General features: G+C 37.8%; 1 protein-coding gene across 1 annotated transcript in view; it reads left to right on the top strand.

The window, feature by feature from the left end:
• TCF4 (transcription factor 4) overlaps nucleotides 1–22,058 on the top strand; it is a gene marked incomplete in the record, with an annotated part of 501,923 nt that extends 479,865 nt beyond the window's left edge. The window contains 5 exon segments of the mRNA XM_056544897.1: nucleotides 5,331–5,514; nucleotides 7,802–7,952; nucleotides 14,504–14,733; nucleotides 15,531–15,671; nucleotides 17,292–22,058. Coding sequence (XP_056400872.1) covers nucleotides 5,331–5,514; nucleotides 7,802–7,952; nucleotides 14,504–14,733; nucleotides 15,531–15,667 — 702 coding nt within the window.
• Between the last annotated feature and the right edge of the window lie 1,886 nt (nucleotides 22,059–23,944).

Genomic DNA, 23,944 nt, shown 5'->3' with positions numbered 1-23,944 from the left:
TGTCTCAGGAACCGCCCAGTTTAGAAGCAAATCCCCATAGCAAACCTCTTCTAAACTGGGCGGTCCCCAAGACACGTGTCATCAGAGAGCACATAGACAGAAAAGAACAACCTTAACTTCAGATGCTCATAAGTACTGAAAGGATTAAGATTTTATAATAGAAGTAATTTACAAATCTGTTTAACTTTCTGGAGCCAGTTGATATATATAAAAAAAATTCCCAGCATATATTACATATATTCCCAGCATATATTATTTCCCAGCATATATTACATATATTCCTCAGAGGCCAATACAATTGTCACTTATACAGATACACGTGAATGGAGTAAGGAGTAGACCCGGCGATAAGAGGACGGAAGTTCTGCGATGTCTCTCAGCGTCCTCCTCCACGCCTCAGACCTTGACTCCTGTTCTCCCTTCTTTTGGTTCATCTGTATAATTTCCACTACAAACAAAAATCTATTCCCAGTTAATTAAAAAAAAAATCTTCCCTCGCTGATTTAATCTCGCCAGGTGTTCGGGCAAAAAACAAAACAAAAAAAAGAACACCTAATAATAATAATCTCGTCTATTGCGATTACTTGTTTTCAGAACCTACAGAAGAAACTTTGTAACTTTTTTCGGATCTCGCCCTGCTGCCCCTCTACCTGCCGCATTAACGATAAGTAGATTACATTGTAACACACACTTCAATTAGGCCGTTAATTAATAACGCAGCTTAAGGCCGACATTTGGCGCCGGTGCGTTAGGCCCTTTCTATTATTATAATATTTTTTTTGTATAGTTTTTGAATTTTATTTATTTATTTCTTTCTTTTTCCTACCACAGATGGGGGATTAGGATAGAACAAGCTTGGCAGCTGGATACGAAACAAATAATCTTAGAAATCAGTGTGATATAAATCCGAACAACGGGAAAAATACTAATTAATCTTTTTTTTTTTTTTTCATGCCGGAGAACTTATACTTCAGCCTGTGTGTCTGTATACTGAATGAGGGCTGCAAAATGTATTTGGTTATTTATTTATTTCTTATACTATTTAATTATTATATAATATATAATATTTATTTTTTATTTATTTATTTTAATTATTTATTTATTCATTTAATTATGTAGTATTTTTATTTAAATTTTTTTTCTGGAAGCAGCCTTATGCTAGAGCACTTTTCTTTAAATTTCACAAAGCGACTTTTCCTTCCCATTCAGGAATATTTTACATTAACCAAATGCGCCCATGAAGGTTACAAAATGTATTTATTTATTTATTTATTATAATATTTAATTATTATATAATATATAATATTTATTTTTTATTTATTTGTTTTAATTATTTAATTATGTATTATTATTATTATTTTTTTCTGGAAGCAGCCTCGTGCTAGGGCACTTTTCTTTAAATTTCACAAAGCGACTTTTCCTTACCATTCAGGAATATTTTACGTAAACCGAATGCGCCCACAAAGGCTGCAAAATGTATTTATTAATTTATTGTAATTACTTACAATTATTTATTAATTAATTAATTTATTTATTTTGTCTGAACGCAGCCTCATGCTAGGGCACACAAACCAAATGCGCCCACGAAGGCTGCAAAATGTATTTATTTATTATAATTATTTATTAATTAATTAATGTATTTATTTATTATAATATTTAATTATTATATCATATATAATATTTATTTTTTATTTATTTTAATTATTTTATTTAATTATGTATTATTATTATTATTATTTTTTTCTGGAAGTAGCCACATGCTAGAGCTCTTTTCTTGATATTTCGCAAAGCGACTTTTCCTTACCATTCAGGAATAATTTACGTAAACCAAATGCGCCCACGAAGGCTGCAAAATGTATTTATTTATTATAATTATTTATTAATGAATGAATTAATTTATTTATTATAATATTTAATTATTATATCATATATAATATTTATTTTTTATTTATTTTAATTATTTATTTATTTATTTAATTATGTATTATAATTTTTTATTTTTTTTCTGGAAGCAGCCTCATGCTAGAGCTCTTTTCTTGATATTTCGCAAAGCGACTTTTCCTTACCATTCAGGAATAATTTACGTAAACCAAATGCGCCCACGAAGGCTGCAAAATGTATTTATTTATTATAATTATTTATTAATGAATGAATTCATTTATTTATTATAATATTTAATTATTATATCATATATAATATTTATTTTTTATTTATTTTAATTATTTATTTATTTATTTAATTATGTATTATAATTTTTTATTTTTTTTCTGGAAGCAGCCTCATGCTAGAGCTCTTTTCTTGATATTTCGCAAAGCGACTTTTCCTTACCATTCAGGAATATTTTACGTAAACCAAATGCGCCCACGAAGGCTGCAAAATGTATTTATTTATTATAATTATTTATTAATTAATTAATTTATTTTGTCTGAACCCAGTCTCATGCTAGGGCACTTTTCTTTAAATTCACATTGCGTCTTTTCCTTACCCTTCAGGAATATATTACGTGAACCGAATGCGCCCACGAAGACTGCAAGTTTTATTTATTAATTTATTTATTTTATTTATTATAATTATTTATTTATTAATTTATTTATTTATTTTGTCTGAATGCAGCCTCATGCTAGTGCGCTTTTCTTTAGTGTCTTTTCCTTACAATTTAGGAATATTTTACCTTGGCTTAAAGCGTCACTGCGGGCAGGGGCGTCGCTCCTATTGGGCGACGGACTCGACGCAAATGTATCTGAATTTTTTGTTGTTGTGGTTTATTTTTGAATTTTTTTGCGATGGGTCACTTTAATAGAGGATTATGGTAAAGATGGTTGTCCTGATTTTTGTATTTTTTTTTGCTTTCCCCTGAAATGAAAGCTGAATGCCAAATGGAAAATCCTGCAGGATTTCTGATAGCAATGGGGGAATTGAGAAGCCCACAATTAAGCATATGGGCATTAAGATAATTGTCAGATCTGTTGGCGGACATGATAGAAGACAGATTGGTACGAATCAGTGCGCTCTACTGCAGCACCCAGGGAGACAATTTGACGTTTTACCTGCCTGAGTTACTCTTCCATATTTGTCACTAAATGTGCAACACCGCATCGCGCCCAGTGTTAAGCGCTGTTTATGCAGCCGGGGATGTGCGGCTCAAGACCTCCATCTAGTGCATTGATGCTGTAACTACAACTGGATGGTTTATTTTGGATAAACCTATAATGCAGTGTTTTCCAAACAGCGTGTTTCTAGCTGTTGCAAAACTACAACTCCCAGCGTGCCCGGACAGCCGTTGGCTGTCAGGGCACGCTGGGAGTTGTAGTTTTGCAACAGCTGGAGACACACGGTTTGGAAAACACTGCTATAATGTAAAATAGACAATTTTACAACTTTGTAACACACCTTCTTGTGTTTAGATTTACCACAATTTTATAAGCTGAGGGTTTGTTACTATTATATACATCCTCCCCTAATCTACCTCTGCTACAGTTTCCCTCCCCTACCCCTGTAGATTGTAAGCCCCCGCGGGCAGGACCCTCTCTTAGGGGTTATCCAGGAATTTTATATATATATATATATATATATATATATATATATATATATATAAAATCTCAAGTGGCTCGGAAAGTTAAACAGATTTGTTAATTACTTCTATTAAAAAATCTTAATCCTTTCAGTACTTATGAGCTGCTGAAGTTGAGTTGTTCTTTTCTGTCTAAGTGCTCTCTGATGACACGTGTCTCGGGAACTGTCCAGAGTAGAAGCAAATCCCCACAGCAAACTTCTTCTACTCTGTGCAGTCCCCGAGACAAGCAGAGATGTCAGCAGAGAGCACTGTTGCCAGACAGAAAAGAACAACTCAACTTCAGCAGCTGATAATTATTGGAAGAATTAAGATTTTTTAATAGAAATAATTTACAAATCTGTTTAACTTTCTGGAACCAGTTGATATAAAAAACAAATGTTGTTTTTTTTTTTTTCCTGGAATACCCCTTTAATGTCATTTACTGTTCCACAGTCATTGTATTTGCTTCATGTATTGTAATATATACAGCACTATAAAATATAAAATAATAAAAAATATTATTATTATTATTAATAACTATAAAGGTGGTGTCTAGGTTAAAGGTGTACTCCAATGGGGGGAAAAAAAAAAATGTAATCGACTGGTGCCAGAAAGTGAAACAGAAATTACTTCTATTTAAAAATCTTAATCCTTCCAGTACTTATCAACTGCTGTATACTACAGAGGAAGTTGTGTAGTTCTTTTCAGTCTGACCACAGTGCTCTCTGCTGACACCTCTGTCCGTATCAGGACAGGTTTGCTATGGGGATTTGCTCCTACCCTGGACAGTTCCTGACATGGACAGAGGTGTCAGCAGAGAGCACTGTGGTCAGACTGAAAAGAACTTCAGAAAGAAATACAACTTCCTCTGGATCATACAGCAGCTGATAAGTACTGGAAGGATTAAGATTTGTAGATGTAATTTACAAATCTGTTTAACTTTCTGGCACCAGTACCTCTTTAAGTAAAACACAACTGCTTTCATCCAAAACAGCGCCACCCTTGTCCTCAGTTTGTGTATGGTATTGCAGCTCAGTTTATATTGTATGTCCTATAGAGACAGACCATGCAGCTGCTATGGGGCCCTTGGAGAGAGAGGGGGGGGGGGGTCCCATCCTGGTTGGTCCCATTCCAATTTCTATTGATAAGATACTGTGCAGAACTCCTCTCCCCAGAGAACTGCATTGTCAGCACATTAATGGAAGGCAGTACTGACCAATGGGTAATGGAAAGCAAAGGGAAATATACGCCAGACCTTTCTGTCCTGGGGGGGGGGGGCAAAATTAGATGCCATAATAGAAGGTCCATTTCGATTTTGCAATGTATGCCACTATATGGAACCTAATTGTAATACCACACACAACCTGAGGACAAATGTGGCACTGTTTTTGGAAGAAAGCTGCTATGTTTTACTCATTTTTAAAGGGGTGGTCTAGTGAAAACCAACTTATGCCTTATCCACAGGAAAGTATCTGATCACAGGGGGTCCCTGCAGTCCTGTCCCAGCGGTCTGATCTCCTAAACAGGACCTGTAATGCTCACAGAACATTGTCTAGACTGGATTTACTTTTCACCCTCAGCCGGGACAAATAATACGTCTGTGCAGGTTTTTAACTTCTAGATGTACCCCACATTGGTTTCATTTATTGACAGCAAGCAGGAATATTGAAAATGGGGCATGGTGGATAATCTTTCCATGAATCATAATATTATTCAGAATGATGGGAATTCCGATTTATTAATGCTTGTATGGACTTCTTTGTAATTTCTTTGATAGGTGGGATCTCACCGGGATGACAGTCTACGAGGGAGTCACTCGATTGTGCCAAATCAGGTGTCTGGGCCTCAGTTACCCGTTCAGTCTGCCACATCGCCAGACCTAAACCCGGCCCAAGATGCATATCGAGGTGAAGAATTTAGTGCATTAGAAAAAACACAAAACTACGTACTGTCATTGTTAGGTGAGAGGCTGCGCTACAGCTCCTGTGGTGGTTGGGGCTGTAATTGTCTGTAACTCCCCTTTGGCCATTACCCAGAGGGGCCAAATAGACAATTGTGAATAAATATTTTGTTGTCCTCTTAGTAAAACTTTTATTTTTCTAGGACCTGTCTGGATTTCGGTTTTTACATATTTTCCAAACATAAATTTAAAGCCAAAAGGACATCAAGAAATCTTCTGTGCTGTTTTATTGTATTGTCCAAAATTCTATGCTGATTGTTTAATATATCTATACAGGACTCCTGTTTCTGACACAAAGCGTTTCAGATTAATATTTGGCTATGTGCAGCTACCATTAGTAGCTTATTAGCTTATTGCATCTATTAGGAACTGAATACTTCCATATGCAGTGAGCTCCCCTAGTGGTGGCTGTAGGAAAAAAATTCTATAATTTAAAGGGGTACTCCCTTTAAATCAACTGGTGCCAAAAAGTTAAACAGATTTGTAAATTACTTCTATTGAAAAATCTTAATCCTTCCAGTACTTATCAGCTGCTGTATGCTCCAGATGAAGTTCTTTTTGAATTTCCTTTTTGTCTGACCCCAGTGCTCTCTGCTGACACCTCTGTCCATGTCAGGAGCTGTCCAGAGCAGGAGAGGTTGCTATGGAGATTTGCTCCTGCTTTGAACAGCATTAGTGCCCTGATGTTAGCTTTGCCCCCATGTTCTCCCCTTCCACTTGCATTCTCCTCCTACTTTATTATTTGCTCCTTTGACACTCATCCCTGCTCCTTCTAGCTCTGCCTATTTTCCTTCCCACTTCTCCCATTCCTCTGCTCTTCCTATTCTCCTCCCATTTCCTTATCTGTTTATCTACCATGCCATTACTTTATCGGCTCCTCCCATTCCCCACATGACCCTCCCATTCTCCTACCATCTATATGCTCCTCCCATTCCTCTATTTGCTCCACCCATTCCCTTATATTATATCTGCTCCTCTATTTCCCCCATCTGCTCCTTCCATTCTTGTATTTGCTTCTCCTATTCTCCATATGCTCCTCTCATTTTCCTCCCATTCCTTTATCTACCCCTCCCATTCCCCTAGATGCTCCCTCCCATTCTTATATCTGCTTCTCCCAATCCTCTATTTGCTCCTCCCATTTCTCTCTGCTCCTTCATTCCTCCATACGCTCCTCCCATTTTTCTCTCATTGTTCTATATGCTCCTCCTATTCCTTTATTTGCTCCTCCCCTTCTCCTCCTTTTCTATCTGCTCCTCTCATTCTCCTATCTGCTCCTTCCATTCCACTATCTACTCCTCCCTTTTGGCTCCTCCCACTTTCCTCCTCTCTTATTGTATGACTCCATATAAGGCTCCGCCCCTCTTATGGGGTTATCCCGTAATTAGCTAATGATGATTACCCTCAAGTAAGGCAAGATGGCGGACAGAATGGAATAAATCTATAAAATAAATGGTGGAATAAATATATAAAAAGAATATAAAACAAAAAATATGGAGGTAAAGTAAAAGTTAATAATTGACATAGTTTGCCCTATTCTGCCTTATATATTGAATAATAAAACTTTAGAGTGCTTCTTTAAAGGGGTACTCCCGTGGAAAACTTTTTATTTTTTTTAATTTTTTTATCAACTGGTGCCAGAAAGTTAAACAGATTTGTAAATCACTTCTATTAAAAAATCTTAATCCTTCCAGTACTTTTTAGGGGCTATATACTACAAAGGAAATGCTTATCTTTTTAGATTTCTCTGATGTCATGACCACAGTGCTCTCTGCTGACCTCTGCTGTCCATTTTAGGAACTGTCTAGAGCAGCATATGTTTGCTATGGGGATTTTCCTCTGCTCTGGACAGTTCCTAAAATGGACAGCAGAGGTCAGCAGAGAGCACTGTGGTCATGACAGAGAAATCTAAAAAGAAAAGCATTTCCTTTGTAGTATATAGCCCCTAAAAAGTACTGGAAGGATTAAGATTTTTTAATAGAAGTAATTTACAAATCTGTTTAACTTTCTGGCACCAGTTGATTAAAAAAAAAGTTTTCCATGGGAGTACCCCTTTAATAAGTTAGTGAAATGAAGCAGAGGATTTGGAGCTCTGTGTCAGAAAAGTGGTGCTCCGATCCTAACCAGAATTATAAGTAATTGTTTCATGATATACTGCAATTCCTTTACCTGCAGTCCTGTGTAAAACGCTCATTGATATGCACTTGGCAAACTCTGCTCTACTACACCAGTGAACACAACGCTGAATAAACAATGACTATAAAGGTAAATGTGCTTTTCTTTTCTCGCAGGCCTCCCAGCTGGTCTGCAAGGACAAAACATGTCTCCGGGCAGCTCCGAAATCAAATCAGACGACGAAGGAGACGAGAATCTTCAAGACTCCAAAGGATCCGATGACAAGAAATTAGACGATGACAAGAAGGATGTCAAATCAATTACGAGGTCAAGATCTAGGTAACAGTATATAATAGTGTCGCTTCATTTAATTCCTTCACCGGATTTTGATGAAGTGAACAAATGGTTATGGAGAGACCGCGCTTTTTCGTATTACCCTTGGCGGAAACGAAGGGTCTAGACCACGCGCCTTCAGGTCAGAGATGTGCTCCCAAAAACACAGACCCGGCTCTGCTGTGTAACCACTCTCCTATACCACATGTACCTCTCCATAGAATATCCACATCCTTGTCTCCAGGCGCATAGAACTAGTGTTTCCCAACCAGTGGGCCTCCAGCTGTTTCAAAACAACAACTCCCAGCATGCCCGGACAGCCAAAGCTTGAGGCACATTGCTTGGAAAACACAACTATAGACTGAACACTGACCCCTTAATACGATTTAGATATGGGCTACGTGTAAAAAATAAATAATGAAAGAAATAAATAAAATAACATTATCAAAAGTATGTGAACGCCCCCCCCCCCCTCCCCCATTTGACATGTAAACTTTACAAAAAGTTAGTCCATCACCACAAGATAAATACATAAAAAAAATGACAATGTTCTATAACGTGGAGTCCAGGCTGTTTAGCTCACAGAGCATTGTCTAGACTGGATACAATTGTCTCCACTGTTTAGCTCACAGAGCATTGTCTGGAATGGATACAAGTGTATCTACATCTCAGCTGAGAGCAGGACTAGTTATGTACAATGCATTTCTCTAAAGTCTAGGCTGTTTAGCTCACAGAGTATTATCTAGATTATCTAGACTGGCTACCATATGTGCAATGTACTCCTCTTGGAGTTTAGGCGGTTGAGCTCACAGAGCATTGTCTAGATTGAATGCAGTTGAATTCACTTCTTATCCCAGAGCAGAATATACAGGCTTTTTTGCCTCTGAACAAGAATGTTCTCATTCATTGACAGCAATTAATTATCTTAAGGTTTCAATTTCTGACCATTTTTAAGTATATTAGACAGACAGGGGGCTGTAGGAAGTTTATTAGGCACACAGAGGACTGCAGGAAGTATATTAAGGACACAGAGGACTGCAGGAAGTATATTAAGGACACAGAGGACTGTAGGAAGTATATTAGGCACACAGAGGACTGTAGGAAGTATATTAGGCACACAGAGGACTGTAGGAAGTATATTAGGCACACAGAGGACTGTAGGAAGTATATTAGGCACACAGAGGACTGTAGGAAGTATATTAGGCACACAAAGGACTGTAGGAAGTATATTAGGCACACAGAGGACTGTAGGAAGTATATTAGGCACAGAGAGGACTGGAGGAAGTATATTGGGCACACAGAGGACTATAGGAAGTATATTGGGCACACAGAGGACTGTAGGAAGTATATTAGGCACACAGAGGACTGTAGGAAGTATATTAGGCACACAGAGGACTGTAGGAAGTATATTAGGCACACAGAGGACTGTAGGAAGTATATTAGGCACAGAGAGGACTGAAGGAAGTATATTGGGCACACAGAGGACTGAAGGAATCATAGCGTTTGTCCTCAGCCCAGTTCAGGCTCAGACATCGCAGATGTGACATGTAATGCATCAGAGGATTATATATCACTATTTGCACGCTGTGTTCTTTTTGGAGCCTTTTTGGTATGTTTTTCCAGCCACAACTTGTTTTAAACCCAGAAATTCTTGAAACTTGTTTCTCATTGACATCATTAGGAAATTAAAGTCTGTTTCAGTGTCCCTCAAACCCCCCCCCTCCCTCCCCCCCCCCCCCCGAGGCTGCCTCCAGCTGTTGCGAAACTACAACTCCCAGCATGCCCGGACAGCCTTTGGCTGTCCGGGCATGCTGGGAGTTGTAGTTTTGCAACAGAGTTTGAGTATGATACAAATATAGCAGAGTTGAGTTTGTTGTTGGAAAGCACCAAAAGCTATGGCTTAGCCCACCACCTAATTGGAGACAACATAATGGTGTATGCTAGTGGTCTCCATATACCTAGCCCCTATTCAAGGGCATACATACCATAGTGGCAGACCATATGAAAAGCAAAGGGGAAAAAATCACCAGTTCCTTCTGTCTTGGGGCAGGGCCAGTTCTGACAAAATAGGCAGCTGCCTAGAGCGCCCTCTTGATGGGGGAGCCGATTTGCCTGCTGCAAGAAAGTTAGTAGCCAACATCCAAAGCACCCACCGCTCATCTGAAGCACCAGCCTATCCAGGACCACCATTGCAAGCCCCCCCCCCGCCCCAGTACCATAATAATATGCATTATTTAGCCTGTTGGAGGAGCGCAGTGCCACCTCCAAGGCCAGACAAGCAGGTCCTGACATTGCGTGGTAGTAGTAACATGTCAAAGGGCGGAGCCAATGGGCAGGGTCAAGGGGTGGCAAAATTAAACTGGTGCCAGAAAGTTAAACAGATTTGTAAATCACTTCTATTAAAAAATCTTAATCCTTTCAGTACTTTTTAGGGGCTGTATACTAAAGAGAAATCCAAAAAAGAAATGCATTTCCTCTGATGTCATGACCACAGAGCTCTCTGCTGACCTCTGCTGTCCATTTTAGGAACTGTCCAGAGCAGAGGAAAATCCCCATAGCAAACATATGCTGCTCTGGACAGTTCCTAAAATGGACAGCAGAGGTCAGCAGAGAGCACTGTGGTCATGACATCAGAGGAAATGCATTTCTTTTTTGGATTTCTCTTTAGTATACAGCCCCTAAAAAGTACTGGAAGGATTAAGATTTTTTAATAGAAGTGATTTACAAATCTGTTTAACTTTCTGGCACTAGTTGATTTAAAAAAAAAAAAAAGTTTTCCACGGGAGTACCCCTTTAATAAGTTTAAAAAAATAAATTCAGTCTGCTACATCCGATGTATTTACGATGATTGGTAGTAGATCCTGAAATCTCGGTGAAGTCCCATCACTCACATCCAGGAAGGCGAATGACACATGATGGCACGAGTGTTGGTGTAATTGAGTGTTTCTCAACCAGGGTGCCTCCAGCTGTTGCAAAACTACAACTCCCAGCATGCCCGGACAGCCGAAGGCTGTCCGGGCATGCTGGGAGTTGTAGTTTTGCAACAGCTGGAGGCACCCTGGTTGGGAAGCACTGGTGTAATCCAATGGTTGGTGTCCGGGGAATCAGTATTTGTATAGTACATCTCTGCACTGACCGGCGTGTGGATCCTCCATATGGCTTGAATAACGTATGAATAATACGACGACCCCTTTAGTGGTTCTCTCCATAATCAATGTGCCCAACCTTCTCCCTACTGATATTTTTATACTGGAGAATGGTGAATATGTTATTGAAAATCAGTATTAAAGCCCCAAATGGGCAAAATAAAATGTCTTATTCTTGTATTTTACTGAGGTTTCGGCCTTGAGTTTTGTGTGCCTCCCTATGACAACACTTCCTGTAATTTACCAGTTCACTATCATCACAGTGAGCAAATTCCTCTTTTATGGAAGTTTCTTTCCGCCCCAATGTCCCTATGATAACACTGTGGAGGCACAGGGACAGGAATTTTTGTCATGGGGAGCAGAGCTACGGAAGCTATCCAACCTGTAATGTTTTTGCTAATTTTAACAATTGATTTTTTCTGTGTTTTATGTAGTTCAGGGCCTGAGGGGGTGGAGCATGACCCAAAGGCTATGTTCATTCATCCGAATTTTCCTGCGGAACAACTCCACTGGAAATTCCCCCCAAAATTTTATGAACATTATGTTAAATGGGATTCCACAAAATTACATATTCCGGAAAATTTTAATTGAAATAGAATTTTGTGAAAATGTGGGAGGAATAACATTGAACTCAATGGGGCTTAGAATTTCGGCAGAATTCTGTGCCAAAATTCCACGGAAATTCTACAAATCTGAAAAAATTATTGCGGAATCCTTGCAGAGGGGGATTTGAACGAAATTGCAGAATTTTCACCATGTGAACATAGCCTAAGGCAGAAGTCATGCATCGCCCTGTTTAGGCCTTGCACGTGGTATAGCAGAATGTATTGGTGTTTCTAGGATTGTTTCATTGCCTATTGCAGCCCTATGGTTTTCCAACCCCCCTAATACACACATGGTTGTTGCCCCCTCAAATGTTTCACACATCTTCAGCAGCAATGCCTTTTTGTTTTCTGATACATATTGGGTCAGATTTAGTAAAACTGTCTGATACTAGCCTAAATCTAGACTGGAATGTACCGTAGGTTTGCACACCTATTAGAATTATTATTATTATTATTATTATTTTTTTTAAAGGAGTACTCCGAAGGGAAAAAAAAATGTTTCAAATCAACTGGTGCCAAAAAGTTAAATAGATTTGTAAATGACTTCCTTCCAGTACTAATCAGCTGCTGTATGCGTCAGAAGAAGTTGTGTAGTTCTTTCCAGTATGACCACAGTGCTCTCTGCTGACACCTCTGTCCGTGTCAAGAGCTGTCCAGAGCATGAGCAGATCCCCATAGCAAACCTCTGACATGGACATATGTGTCAGTAGAGAGCACTTTGGTCAGACTGGAAAGAACTACACAACTTCCTCTAAAGCCTACAGTAGCTGATAAGCACTGAAAGGCTTAATTTACAAATATGTATAAGTTTCTGGCCCTGTTAAAAAACATTCTTTTTCTCTGGAGTACTCCTTTTACCCCTTAAACGGCTCTGGATGTATATTTACGTCCTGTGCCAGCTCCCGCGATATAACTTGGGGTCACGTGGTGTCCCCGCGTCATATTGGGTCGATCCCAGTGGCTATCAACGGCCGGGACCTGCGGCTAACGGTGGGTTCCCACTACGTTTTCTCCCATACGAGAGTGCATACGGCAGGGGGGAGCTAAAACCTCGCGCTCCCGTATGCCTTCGTATGCGCTCCCGTGTGTCATTCATTTCAATGAGCCGGCCGCAGTGAGACGTTCGGTCCGGTCGGCTCTTTTTTGCACCGTATGCGCTTTTACGACCGGACCTCAAACCGTGGTTGACCACAGTTCTAGGTCCGGGGGAAAAGCGCATACGGCGCAAAAATGAGCCGACCGGACCGAACGTTTCACTCCGGCCGGCTCATTGAAATGAATGACACACGGGAGCGCATACGAAGGCGTACGGGAGCGCGAGGTTTTAGCTCCCCCCTGCCGTATGCGCTCCCGTATGGGAGAAAACGTAGTGTGAACCCAGCCTAATACTGGACATCACCGATCGAGGTGATGTCCGATATAAACCCGTCAGATGTGGCGATCAAAGTTGATCGCCTTGTCTGAAGTTAAAGTAAAACCTTCCCAGCAGCTCAGTAGGGCTAATCGGGACCACCGCGGTTTAACCTTGGTATCATGATCAGCTGTATGGACACGAGGAGGGTCCCTACCAGCCTCCTCATTGTCCGATCGTCGATTCACTACTCTGTGCCTGACATCCAGGCAGGAGCAGTCGAGCGCCGATAACACTGATCAATGCAATGCTATGGCATAGCATTAATCAGTGCTGGCAATCAGTGTAATACATGTTATAGTCCGCTATGGGGCTATAACAAAGGAAAAAATATATATAAAAACAATAGTTTATAAAAGTGATTTAACCCCTTCCCTAATAAAAGTTTGAATCACCCCCCTTTTCCCATAAAAATAAATAAACTATGTAAATCAAAATAAATATAAACATGTGTTTTTTATTGTAAAATGTAAAATATATAGTTAATTAAACTGCACAGTCAATGGTGTACACGTAAAAAAATGTCAAAAGTCCAAAATAGCGTATTTTGTTCACTTTTTATACCAAAAAAATTAAAAGCGATCATAAAGTCAGATCAAAAAAAAAAATTGTACCGATAAAACTTCAGATCACAGCGCAAAAAATGAGCCCTCATACCGCCCCATATGTGGAAAAATAAAAATGTTATAGGGGTCAGAAGAGGACATTTTTAAACGTATACATTTTCGTGCATGTAGTTATGATTTTTTCAAGAATTAAGACAAAATCAAACCGATATAAGTAGGGGATCATTTTAATCTTATGCACCTACAGAATAAAGAGAAGGTGTCATTTTTACCAAAAAATGCACTGTGTAAAAATGGAAGCCCCCAAAAGTTACAAAATGGCATTTTTTTTTTTTTATCAATTTTGTCGCACAATGATTCTTTTTTGTTTCTACAAAGTTGAATTGGTGGTGCAAAAAAAATAAAAAGACATCATATGAGTCTGTAGGTGCAAAATTGAAAGGGTTATGATTTTTAAAAGGTGAGGAGGAAAAAACAAAAGTTCAAAAATGGAAAAACCCTGAGTCCTATAGGGGTTAAGCCAAAAATTGGTGAATTTGGCGCACAATATTGGATTTCAGCCAAGCCACACCCCTTTCCCGCTAAGCCCCACCTTTTTTAAGCAAGGCAACAAAGTGTCTAAAAAACATAATAAAATCAATGCAAGCCAGTAAGCATTTGGAATTGTGACTCTGCCCCATAGTCTTATGAAGCAACTTCTGATTTCTTATGAATTTTCTACATGCCGAACACAGGAAATGTATCTTTATGATGTTGTACTATAAATACTTTTTTATTTGCATCAAATATTTACTAAAAGTTCACTGTTACTTTTTAGCAATAACGATGATGAGGATCTGACACCGGAGCAGAAAGCGGAGCGGGAAAAAGAAAGAAGAATGGCAAATAATGCTCGGGAACGCCTCCGAGTGCGCGACATCAACGAGGCCTTCAAGGAGCTGGGCAGGATGGTTCAATTACACCTGAAGAGTGACAAGCCACAGACAAAGCTTCTTATATTACATCAAGCTGTAGCCGTGATTCTTAGCTTAGAGCAACAAGTCCGAGGTACGTGGTGGGCGAGACTCCTATTACAGAACTGTGTTTCAGTAGAACTTTTTTTATTTAAAGGGGTACTCCAGTGGCAAATTAACTGGTGCCAAAAAGTTATACAGATTTGTAAATTATAAATCTTAATCCTTACAGTACTTATCAGCTGCTGTATTCTCCAGAGGAAGTTTTTTAGTCCTTTTCAGTCTGACCACAGTGCTCTCTGTAGATGTCAGGAACTGTCCAGAGCAGGAGAGGTTTGCTATGGGGATTTATTCCTGCTCTGGACAGTTCCTGACATGGACAGAGGGGTTTAAGCAGAGAGCACTGTGGTCAGACTGGAAATAACTTCACAACTTCCTCTGGAGCATACAGCAGCTGATAAGTATTGGGAGGATTAAGATTTATAAATAGAAGTAACTTACAAATCTGTATAATTTTCTGGCACCAGTTGATATGAAAAAATAAAATAAAATTCCACTGGAGTACCCCTTCATCATAAATCATAAATTATAGTTTCAATCCAGCTTTACCATTAGCAATCAGCTCTTAACTATCGAGCTTATGGTTACCTCTCCTTTGGAGTATATGGAGAAGTCAGTGGCCAGCAGTTCCTTAACAGGGGTCACTGGACTCCTGATCTCCTGATAAGTGAGTGCTCCAGAGGTGGTTATCCTGTTGATATGCCATAAATGCCTCAGATTAGAATATCCTTTAAACAATCATATAGTTAATGTTCTGTTTTTGTTACTTGTATGTTTTTTTTCAATATTTCTTCAATAAAAAAAACAAAAACTTTTCATTTCTTTTTGCAGAAAGAAATCTAAATCCTAAAGCAGCATGTCTAAAAAGAAGGGAAGAAGAGAAAGTCTCCTCGGACCCTTCGCCTTTGTCTCTTTCAGGACCCCACGGTGGAATGGGGGATGCATCAAGTCATTTGGGACAGATGTAAAAAGGCAAGTCTAAAAAAAAAATCTTTAAAGTTTTATTTCAGGTGACTTCAGAACAAGCTGTTCTGTGTGTACATGAGGAGCAACGCTATTACTGGCCATTATATAACTTTCTGCACTTCTATGTCTCTATACACTCTACACAGAGGAGGAGATCCTGCACTTCTATGTCTCTATACACTGTACACACAGAGGAGGAGATCCTGCACTTCTATATCTCTATACACTGTACACACAGAGGAGGAGATCCTGCACTTCTATGTCTCTATACACTGTACACAGAGGAGGAGATCCTGCACTTCTATGTCTCTATACACTCTACACAGAGGAGGAGATCCTGCACTTCTATGTCTCTATACACTGTACACACAGAGGAGGAGATCCTGCACTTCTATGTCTCTATACACTGTATACACAGAGGAGGAGATCCTGCACTTCTATGTCTCTATACACTGTACACAGAGGAGGAGATCCTGCACTTCTATGTCTCTATACACTGTACACAGAGGAGGAGATCCTTCACTTCTATGTCTCTATACACTATACACACAGAGTAGGAGATCCTGCACTTCTATATCTCTATACACTGTACACAGAGGAGGAGATCCTGCACTTCTATGTCTCTATACACTGTACACACAGAGGAGGAGATCCTGCACTTCTATATCTCTATACACTGTACACACAGAGGAGGAGATCCTGCACTTCTATATCTCTATACACTGTACACACAGAGGAGGAGATCCTGCACTTCTATATATCTATACACTGTACACACAGAGGAGGAGATCCTGCACTTCTATATCTCTATACACTGTACACACAGAGGAGGAGATCCTGTTTGTCCCCAGGTGCTTTCCCTACCAACTCCCTCCTCCATAGACTTGTATATCTTGTTACTTGATCCCTGAGTGAGCCGCAGGATAAATATTGAAAAGACATAAGACAAACTAAGCTGATTTCAGAGTGTGGGACAGCCAGGTGCTTGATAACATGAGAATGAAGCTTTTTTGGCCTGTTATTTCTTCTATTCGCTTCTACCATTGATCTATACGAAGTTTGTTGAAATGAAAGTGGCTATTTAAACCAAATAAAGGTTAAACCCCTTGCACATCAAGTCTGGGAGCTCTGTCTTTTTTTTTTTTTTTTTTGCTCAAAAGATGGGCCATATTGGTGGAGGATGGAAATACGTCTCCCCTCTTCCTTGTAGTGATCGCTAACACACAGGAGAAAATATCTCCTTAACGCACAAGCAAGGGGCCTAGCAAAGGCAACCTACTTTACTCTTAGCCTATGAAAATCTCCAGTAGAAATCCCTAGGGTCTGCCTCAGATAACATCTACAGGTTCTGTTGCAAATGTACGTAATTTTTTTCTGTTGGGGAAAAAGTGTAAAAAAAGACAAACTTTTTTTTACACTTTTCTGACAGTAACTAAAATATATTCTGAATATATTCTCTACGGAATATATATATATATATATATATATATATATATATATATATATATATATATGTATATAAACACACACACCATCTGTGATAATTTTTCTTTTTTTTCTTTTTAATATTTACTCAGTAAACGCATCCTCGCTAATGCTGGCTTTTCCTGTTTTCTGTCATTTCAGGTCCAAGGTTTTTTTTTTTTTTTTGCATTTCTTCATTTAGGCAAGAAGCCACTTCCTTAACAGCTGTATTATCTTAAACCCACATAAACATTTCTCCTCTGACCTTTTTTTGTAAAATAAAAATCAGACAAGTCTGAGTAGATATATGCATTACAGACGCAAGAGGTTTCAGCATTCCCTACACCAGAAATGAAAAGCGCATCTTGGAGGAGGAGGCGCTCCCGACGTCTTCTTCAGATTGTTTGGAGCAGTACGGGCGACACGGCTTAGAAAGTGAATGGCAATCTACTCCATGCCGTGGATCAATGCATTTGTGCCTAAACTTTTGAAATAAAAAAAAAATTAAAAAAATATTATGAATTTGTAAGTCTGAAAAAAAATATTTAATTTAAAATTGTATACTTGCAATAATGAAAAAGTGTACTTCGGGGGGACAAAAACTAAAATAACAAAAAAAGTTTTTTTTGTTGGTGTCAAATTCCACTAGTGTTTATATTTTCTGGAGAAAAAAAAAAACGGGACGGGGTCTTTGGAACCCGAATATTTACAAAACCAGCAAGTGTCCGAAACAAAAAAATAATGAAGTGATGATATTAGCCATTCCTTAGGGTAGGAGGAACAGATGGATCTAATAGACCTATGACAAATATATAAATATATATATAAATATATATTAAAATGTAGTGCATATGGTAAACTTTGGTTCATTTGTTTAAAACTGTTTTTGCTCCTGTATAAATAATAATGATGAATAACTTTTTTAAAAAGAGACTTTACTGTAAATATTTTTTTTTTGTGTGCGTCTTTTCTGTCCCTATTTTTGTTTCTTTATTTTCCTTGTTCTGTTCTTGTGACTTGTCATGTGAACTCTGTGGGGGGAGGTGATGCAGCAGGATAATACGCTGAGCCTAGAAATTGCTTCTCAGTCATTATACAGAGTTGTTATTCCAGTCTATGGGAAAGCAGGTCTTAAGACACACCATGTACATAGTGCAGGCAGCAAAAAAATAAAAAAGATTAAAAAAATAAAAAAAGAAATTTCAAAAATGGCATCTTGAGTTTTGCCAAGCTGCACATTTGAGTCTATTCTGGGATTTTTTCATAGGTACAAGGTTAGAATGCTACAAAATGTTACCACTGTGCCTTCCAATGTTTGTATCATCATTATGGAAATAATAATAATAAAAAATAAAAAAAATATATAAAAAATAAATAAATAAAAAAATTAAGTGGCTGTGATATAGCTAACCAATTTACAAGTGTTAACTACATATGTAGCTAAATCGGTATGCAACAAGATTTTATTTTTTATTTTTTCCTAATGTAGAATATCTGATAGGTGTCTACTAGTAGAACTGTGTGCTTGGTGACCACTTGCTGCCATTTTCGTAAAATGTTTGTACAAATAGCTTCATGGCCTGGCCTTGTTAACACAGAAGGCGTCATGGCCAAAATGGCCTACCGTATGTGTACGCAAGTGTTATCCAGCTTTTTTTTTTTTTAGGTTTTTGTGGGCCAGTATGAATGTGATATGTTTTTTGGACTTTTTTTTTTTTTCAACAGCTTGGCGTCACTTTTCTTGCCGACGGATATTGGCATGTACTGACCTGGCTACCACTACAGATTCTATTGGATGCAGTATGGTTTCTATACGGTCCTCATCTCTAGGCATTTGTTAGACTCTTTTTTTGTCCCAAATGTCCGCCTTTCAATTTTTTTTTCCAGCCACACAAACTTGGCATGTATTAAACTCTTTCCCTCATTTTAAGTAGGATTATCACCCTCGAAATACCCCAACACGGCCTAAACGTCCATCTGTTCTCCAGCTATATACATTCAACAAACCGCATTTGTAAATTTTATGCAACGAAATGACAAAATGTTATCATTATTTTGGAATCATGTATGTAAAATTTATATTTTTACATGTAGACTCTTGTTATTATGTGTTTTACTATGTTGTATTGTTTTTTTTTTTTATCTGTGTGATCGACAAACAAAATCAACTTTTAAATTGAATCTTCAAAATATGCTACAATTTATTCATTTTTTTTTTCATTTTGTTTCTATTTTGTGTTTGTTTCCATTCATGAACAAGACTGACAGTTTCCCTGTAAATCATTTCATTTCTTTACATATGTATGATGAAAATCTGTAAATATGTTAAATGTGGGAAAAATGAGAAAATGCCGTCAACGGTTTATACATTTCTTTTGTAAATGTGGAGGTGGATTAGGGTCAATTGTACATTAGTTTATAATGAAATTGATGGGTCGCTATATATATATATATATATATATATATATATATACATATACATATATGCCCTGTTATCAGCCGATTCCTCCTTGCCCGTGATGTTATTTCAATTAACAAAAAAAGTAGAAAATGCTTTTGTACATTGTATTATGAACTATTTTGCCGTTTTACATTTTCACAGGTTATACCTTGTCCGAAAATTTCACCCAAAACCGAAAGTACCTACACAGATTTTTGTAGAATATCACAACCCATTTGGTGCTTTTGTTTTTTTCAGTGTCCATTTGAAATTTTTTGAAAATGTCAAAATTCAAGTACCTGGAATTCTGAAAGGGGGAAGGAATAGTAAATAATAGCAGTGCGGGCATGAGTACTATGTAATATTAGAGCAAGTATATACATGAACTGTTATGTAAACCTATTTGACAACATAAAGTGGTGCTTCTATTTTTAACTCAAAGTCTATGTGAATGCTTCTTTTTCCAACCTTGAAATATCGTTTGGCTGTCTTTACTGTTTAGGCGTTAACACTTAAGGAAGAACTCCAAATATATTTGTAGTCCAGTTCTCCGTTGCACAAAAAATATATATATTGACATACTCTATTGGCTTACATTCACTTTGCATAGTGTTAGGAAAAAATATCAAAATATTTAAAGTTAATTTAAATAAGTTAAACATTTCTATAAAACCATGGGGCAGTATATCATAATAAAACACAGGACAGAAAGGTTATATAGTTATCTACACATGGATGATGTCACTCCTGGGCCCCAATACCGATTTTGTAACAGTCACCCTCCCCCCCCCCCTTCTTCCACTACCATGTGCCATATATAATGCTGGTGTATACTTTTTTTTAGCATAAGGGGCCCCTTTAGGGCCTGGGTGTTGTTGCTACATCTGCACCCTAACTCTATACCAATCCTAATGGCAGCTGTTAAAAAAATGTAAGGTGCCCCTGTACAAAACGAGACTCGGTGGGAGTCAACAGTCCAGATCAATTCCACTAACAAAAATACACCATGACCCTTCAACCTGGCAAGTTATCCAACCTATCTTGTGAAGGATTACAGAATGTCCACTGGATCTTGTGCCATGATATATATTTGAGGGACCGTAATGGGGATTACAGCTACCCCTGGTAAAGGCCAAAGGATAAGTAGATGGCATCAAGGGGAAAAAAAGTTTGAAAACTTCGTATCGGACCCCCACATCAGGTGTTTAAAAAATATAGTTTGTTGTATGATCCACCTCCACATTGAAGTCAGGATATGTTTCACCCAACACACAGTCTGTCTTATGGAAGGGGGTTCTTTGCAACATCGTGTAGCTGTAACTGTTAACCCAACCAGCAATGCTACTTATTCTGGTTCAGTCTTCCAATTTCCCATCCTTTTTAATTATTTTGTATGATGTGGTGGGTGGAAAGGAAGCTTGCAGGTGCAAAAAGTGTTGGGCAATTGACACAATTCTATGTGTCATCAGCACCAAGTGAAACTGCCCTAGAAGAAAGCAGCAAAGCATCGGAACAAAGAAGCACAAATGAAAATTGGAACAAAAACAATACCAAGATTTGAACACCGTTCCCGGCATATTGGGGTACCCAGCCATTGTGTGCCCCTCATTCTTTATGATGAAGGACTTGACATTAATGAATTTTTGTGCAGTGCTGGGCTGTCAATATTCATTTAAAGTATTATAGACATATTTAATGGTGAAACTTTATAAACTGTGGCCTTTTTCATTGTTACTTGTAATGCAATTAAGTAAAGATAAGGAAAAAAAAAAAGCAGAAATTCACCATGTATCAGTGCCTGGCTTTTATTATAATGTTTATTTTGTCTAGTGCTCTTTTTTTGCTATACAAATAGACTGTAGTATTCCCTGAAGCATTAAATAAAAAAGAAAAGAGAAATATATATATATATATATATATATATATATATATATATATATATATATATATATAGCTTACATTAAGATATTCCCTTTTTTTTTTTTTACCATAAAAAATTGGAATTGTCCGATTCTGAATATTTCTCTATAAGTTTTCGAATTTCGCCAACTCAAAATCTTATTTTTGTTTTAACTATTTATGCATTGTTCTTTATCTCGTGTTACAAAGATGAAAGTGTACGGTGGTTCCCATTTTGTTCTAGATACTTTTTTTTTTTAATTGGTCGCAGAGGGGACATTTTGTTTGCGGCTGAACAAATAAATAAGAAAAAAAAATAAAAAAAAAATGGAAAAAGGAAAAGAAAAAAAAAGAAAAAAATACAAAGAACAGTTACACCTTGTTCTGTGGCTGAGTGCCTCGACTTTTTCATGTTTTGGTGTGGTTCTGATTTGTAGAAGTGTCCAAACAGGTTGTATGCTGGAGTTTCTTTGAGAAAAAAAAATGCACAGCTTGGTGTAGGCCATTACCTGTCTCTCAACAGTAGTTATTCAATGCAGCCATGTACATAACCGTTATGTAGCAATAAATGTGCCGTTTTTATAAACCTTTCGATGCCTCCTTTTTTGTGTTGTGTTGTATCTTTGTCATTTTGTGAATAACGTTAAGAAATTCAGACTAGTTTTAGAGAATTTTTTTATTCTTAGAGAATAAAAAAGTGTTTGGGCTGCTGGAGTTTTAGGGTGACCGTGATGAATAGGTACAAAGATGAGACCAGACTTGGCTTAAAGAGACTTAAAGAGACTCCTGACAAAGTCTTACAGGGAGAGAGGCTGGTATACTCTTCCTCCTCCACACTCTACACCAGCCTACTCTAAACTTCCTATTCCTCTCAGTAGAGAGGCTAGACTAGAACAAGCTCCTCCCTTCTTTCTGTATATGGTAAAAACTGTGGCCGCTTATCTTATGGAGTTGTGTGAGGACACAGCACCTATATATACCTTAAGAATCAGAAATTGGTCAAAGGTGCCCTTCAGGGAGCAGCCGTCTCAACGTCTTTATACCGCCAATTACCCCAATCGCAGATAGGCTTAATGGAACTTTTACCAACAAGGACAAAGAATCACCTGGCTACTGCACTGTGACCCTCCGAGGATGAAGTTCTCAGAAGCCAATGTTAAGTTATTTAAGAGTATTTATTATGTCTCAAACACAATGCATTTCAGGGATTTGTTCGCCCCTTTTTTAAGTGAAAAACAGAGGTTTCCGATCCTTCACTTGAAAAAGGGAAGACACATCCTCGAAACACGTTGAGGCATAATTAATACCATTTGATAACCTAACATCGGCTTCTGCAGATCTTCATCCTAGGACGGTCACAGCTCAGTATCCAGGTGTTTTTTGTTTAGTTTTTTTCTTCTCTCAGGAAGGTTTCTAGCTATATGTATATGTTAACCATTAGCCATACCTACAATGCAGCTACAGTATTGTGAACAAAGTTGCAAACAGAAAAGGGGGGGTTATATATTGTATATTAAACATTCCCAGAATGCCTGCTAAAAAAAAAAAAAAAAACTGTACTTACCTCCCTCACTCCCTCGTAGACTCTGGTAACATAACAGTCCCGGTCTCCATTTCTTAGTGCTGGGGGACAATATGTCATATTGCCGCTCAGCCAATCACTGGACACAGCAGTGTCGCACCTCAATCAGTGGTTGGCAATGTGAGGTATTTGCCCCAGCACTAGGGAGTGGAGCACAGCCGAGACCGGGCACCACAATACCAAGTACAGGTTTTGGGAGTATAAAACTGTATATACTCATATTTACATATATATATATATTTACATACATATACATACATGTATATATATACATACATGTATATATATATATACATACATGTATATATATATACATGTATATATATATATATATACATATATATACATGTATATATACACATATATATATATACACATATATATATATATATATATATATACACACACACATATATATATATACATATATATACATACATATACATACACATATACATACATATACATACATATATATATATATATATATATATATATATATATATATACACACACACATATGTCTAGTAGATACAGCACCAAAAAGCCGGAGACTCAAATCTTGATGGAGTGTGACTTTATTCGCAGTTTCTTGCCGAAATGTTGCACTTTGGGGAGCGTATAAAGTCATACTCCATCAAGATTTGAGTCTCCGGCTTTTTGGTGCTGTACTACATATTTGTATGCTTCTCCGGGCCGGCATTCCTGGATGATTACTTGCACAGCTGAGAAGTCCAGTGCTGTCTCTTCAACACACACACACACACATATATATATATATATATATATATATATTATTATAAATATTATTATTATTTAACTTTTTTGCTGGAGTTTTTTAATACTAAAAAAAAAAAAAAAAACAGTAACCCCCCCCCCCCCCCCCCACACACA

This window comes from Hyla sarda, chromosome 1 (genome assembly GCF_029499605.1).
Source record: "Hyla sarda isolate aHylSar1 chromosome 1, aHylSar1.hap1, whole genome shotgun sequence".
Lineage (NCBI taxonomy): Eukaryota > Metazoa > Chordata > Amphibia > Anura > Hylidae > Hyla > Hyla sarda.
This window is presented reverse-complemented; position numbering and strand designations above follow the sequence as displayed.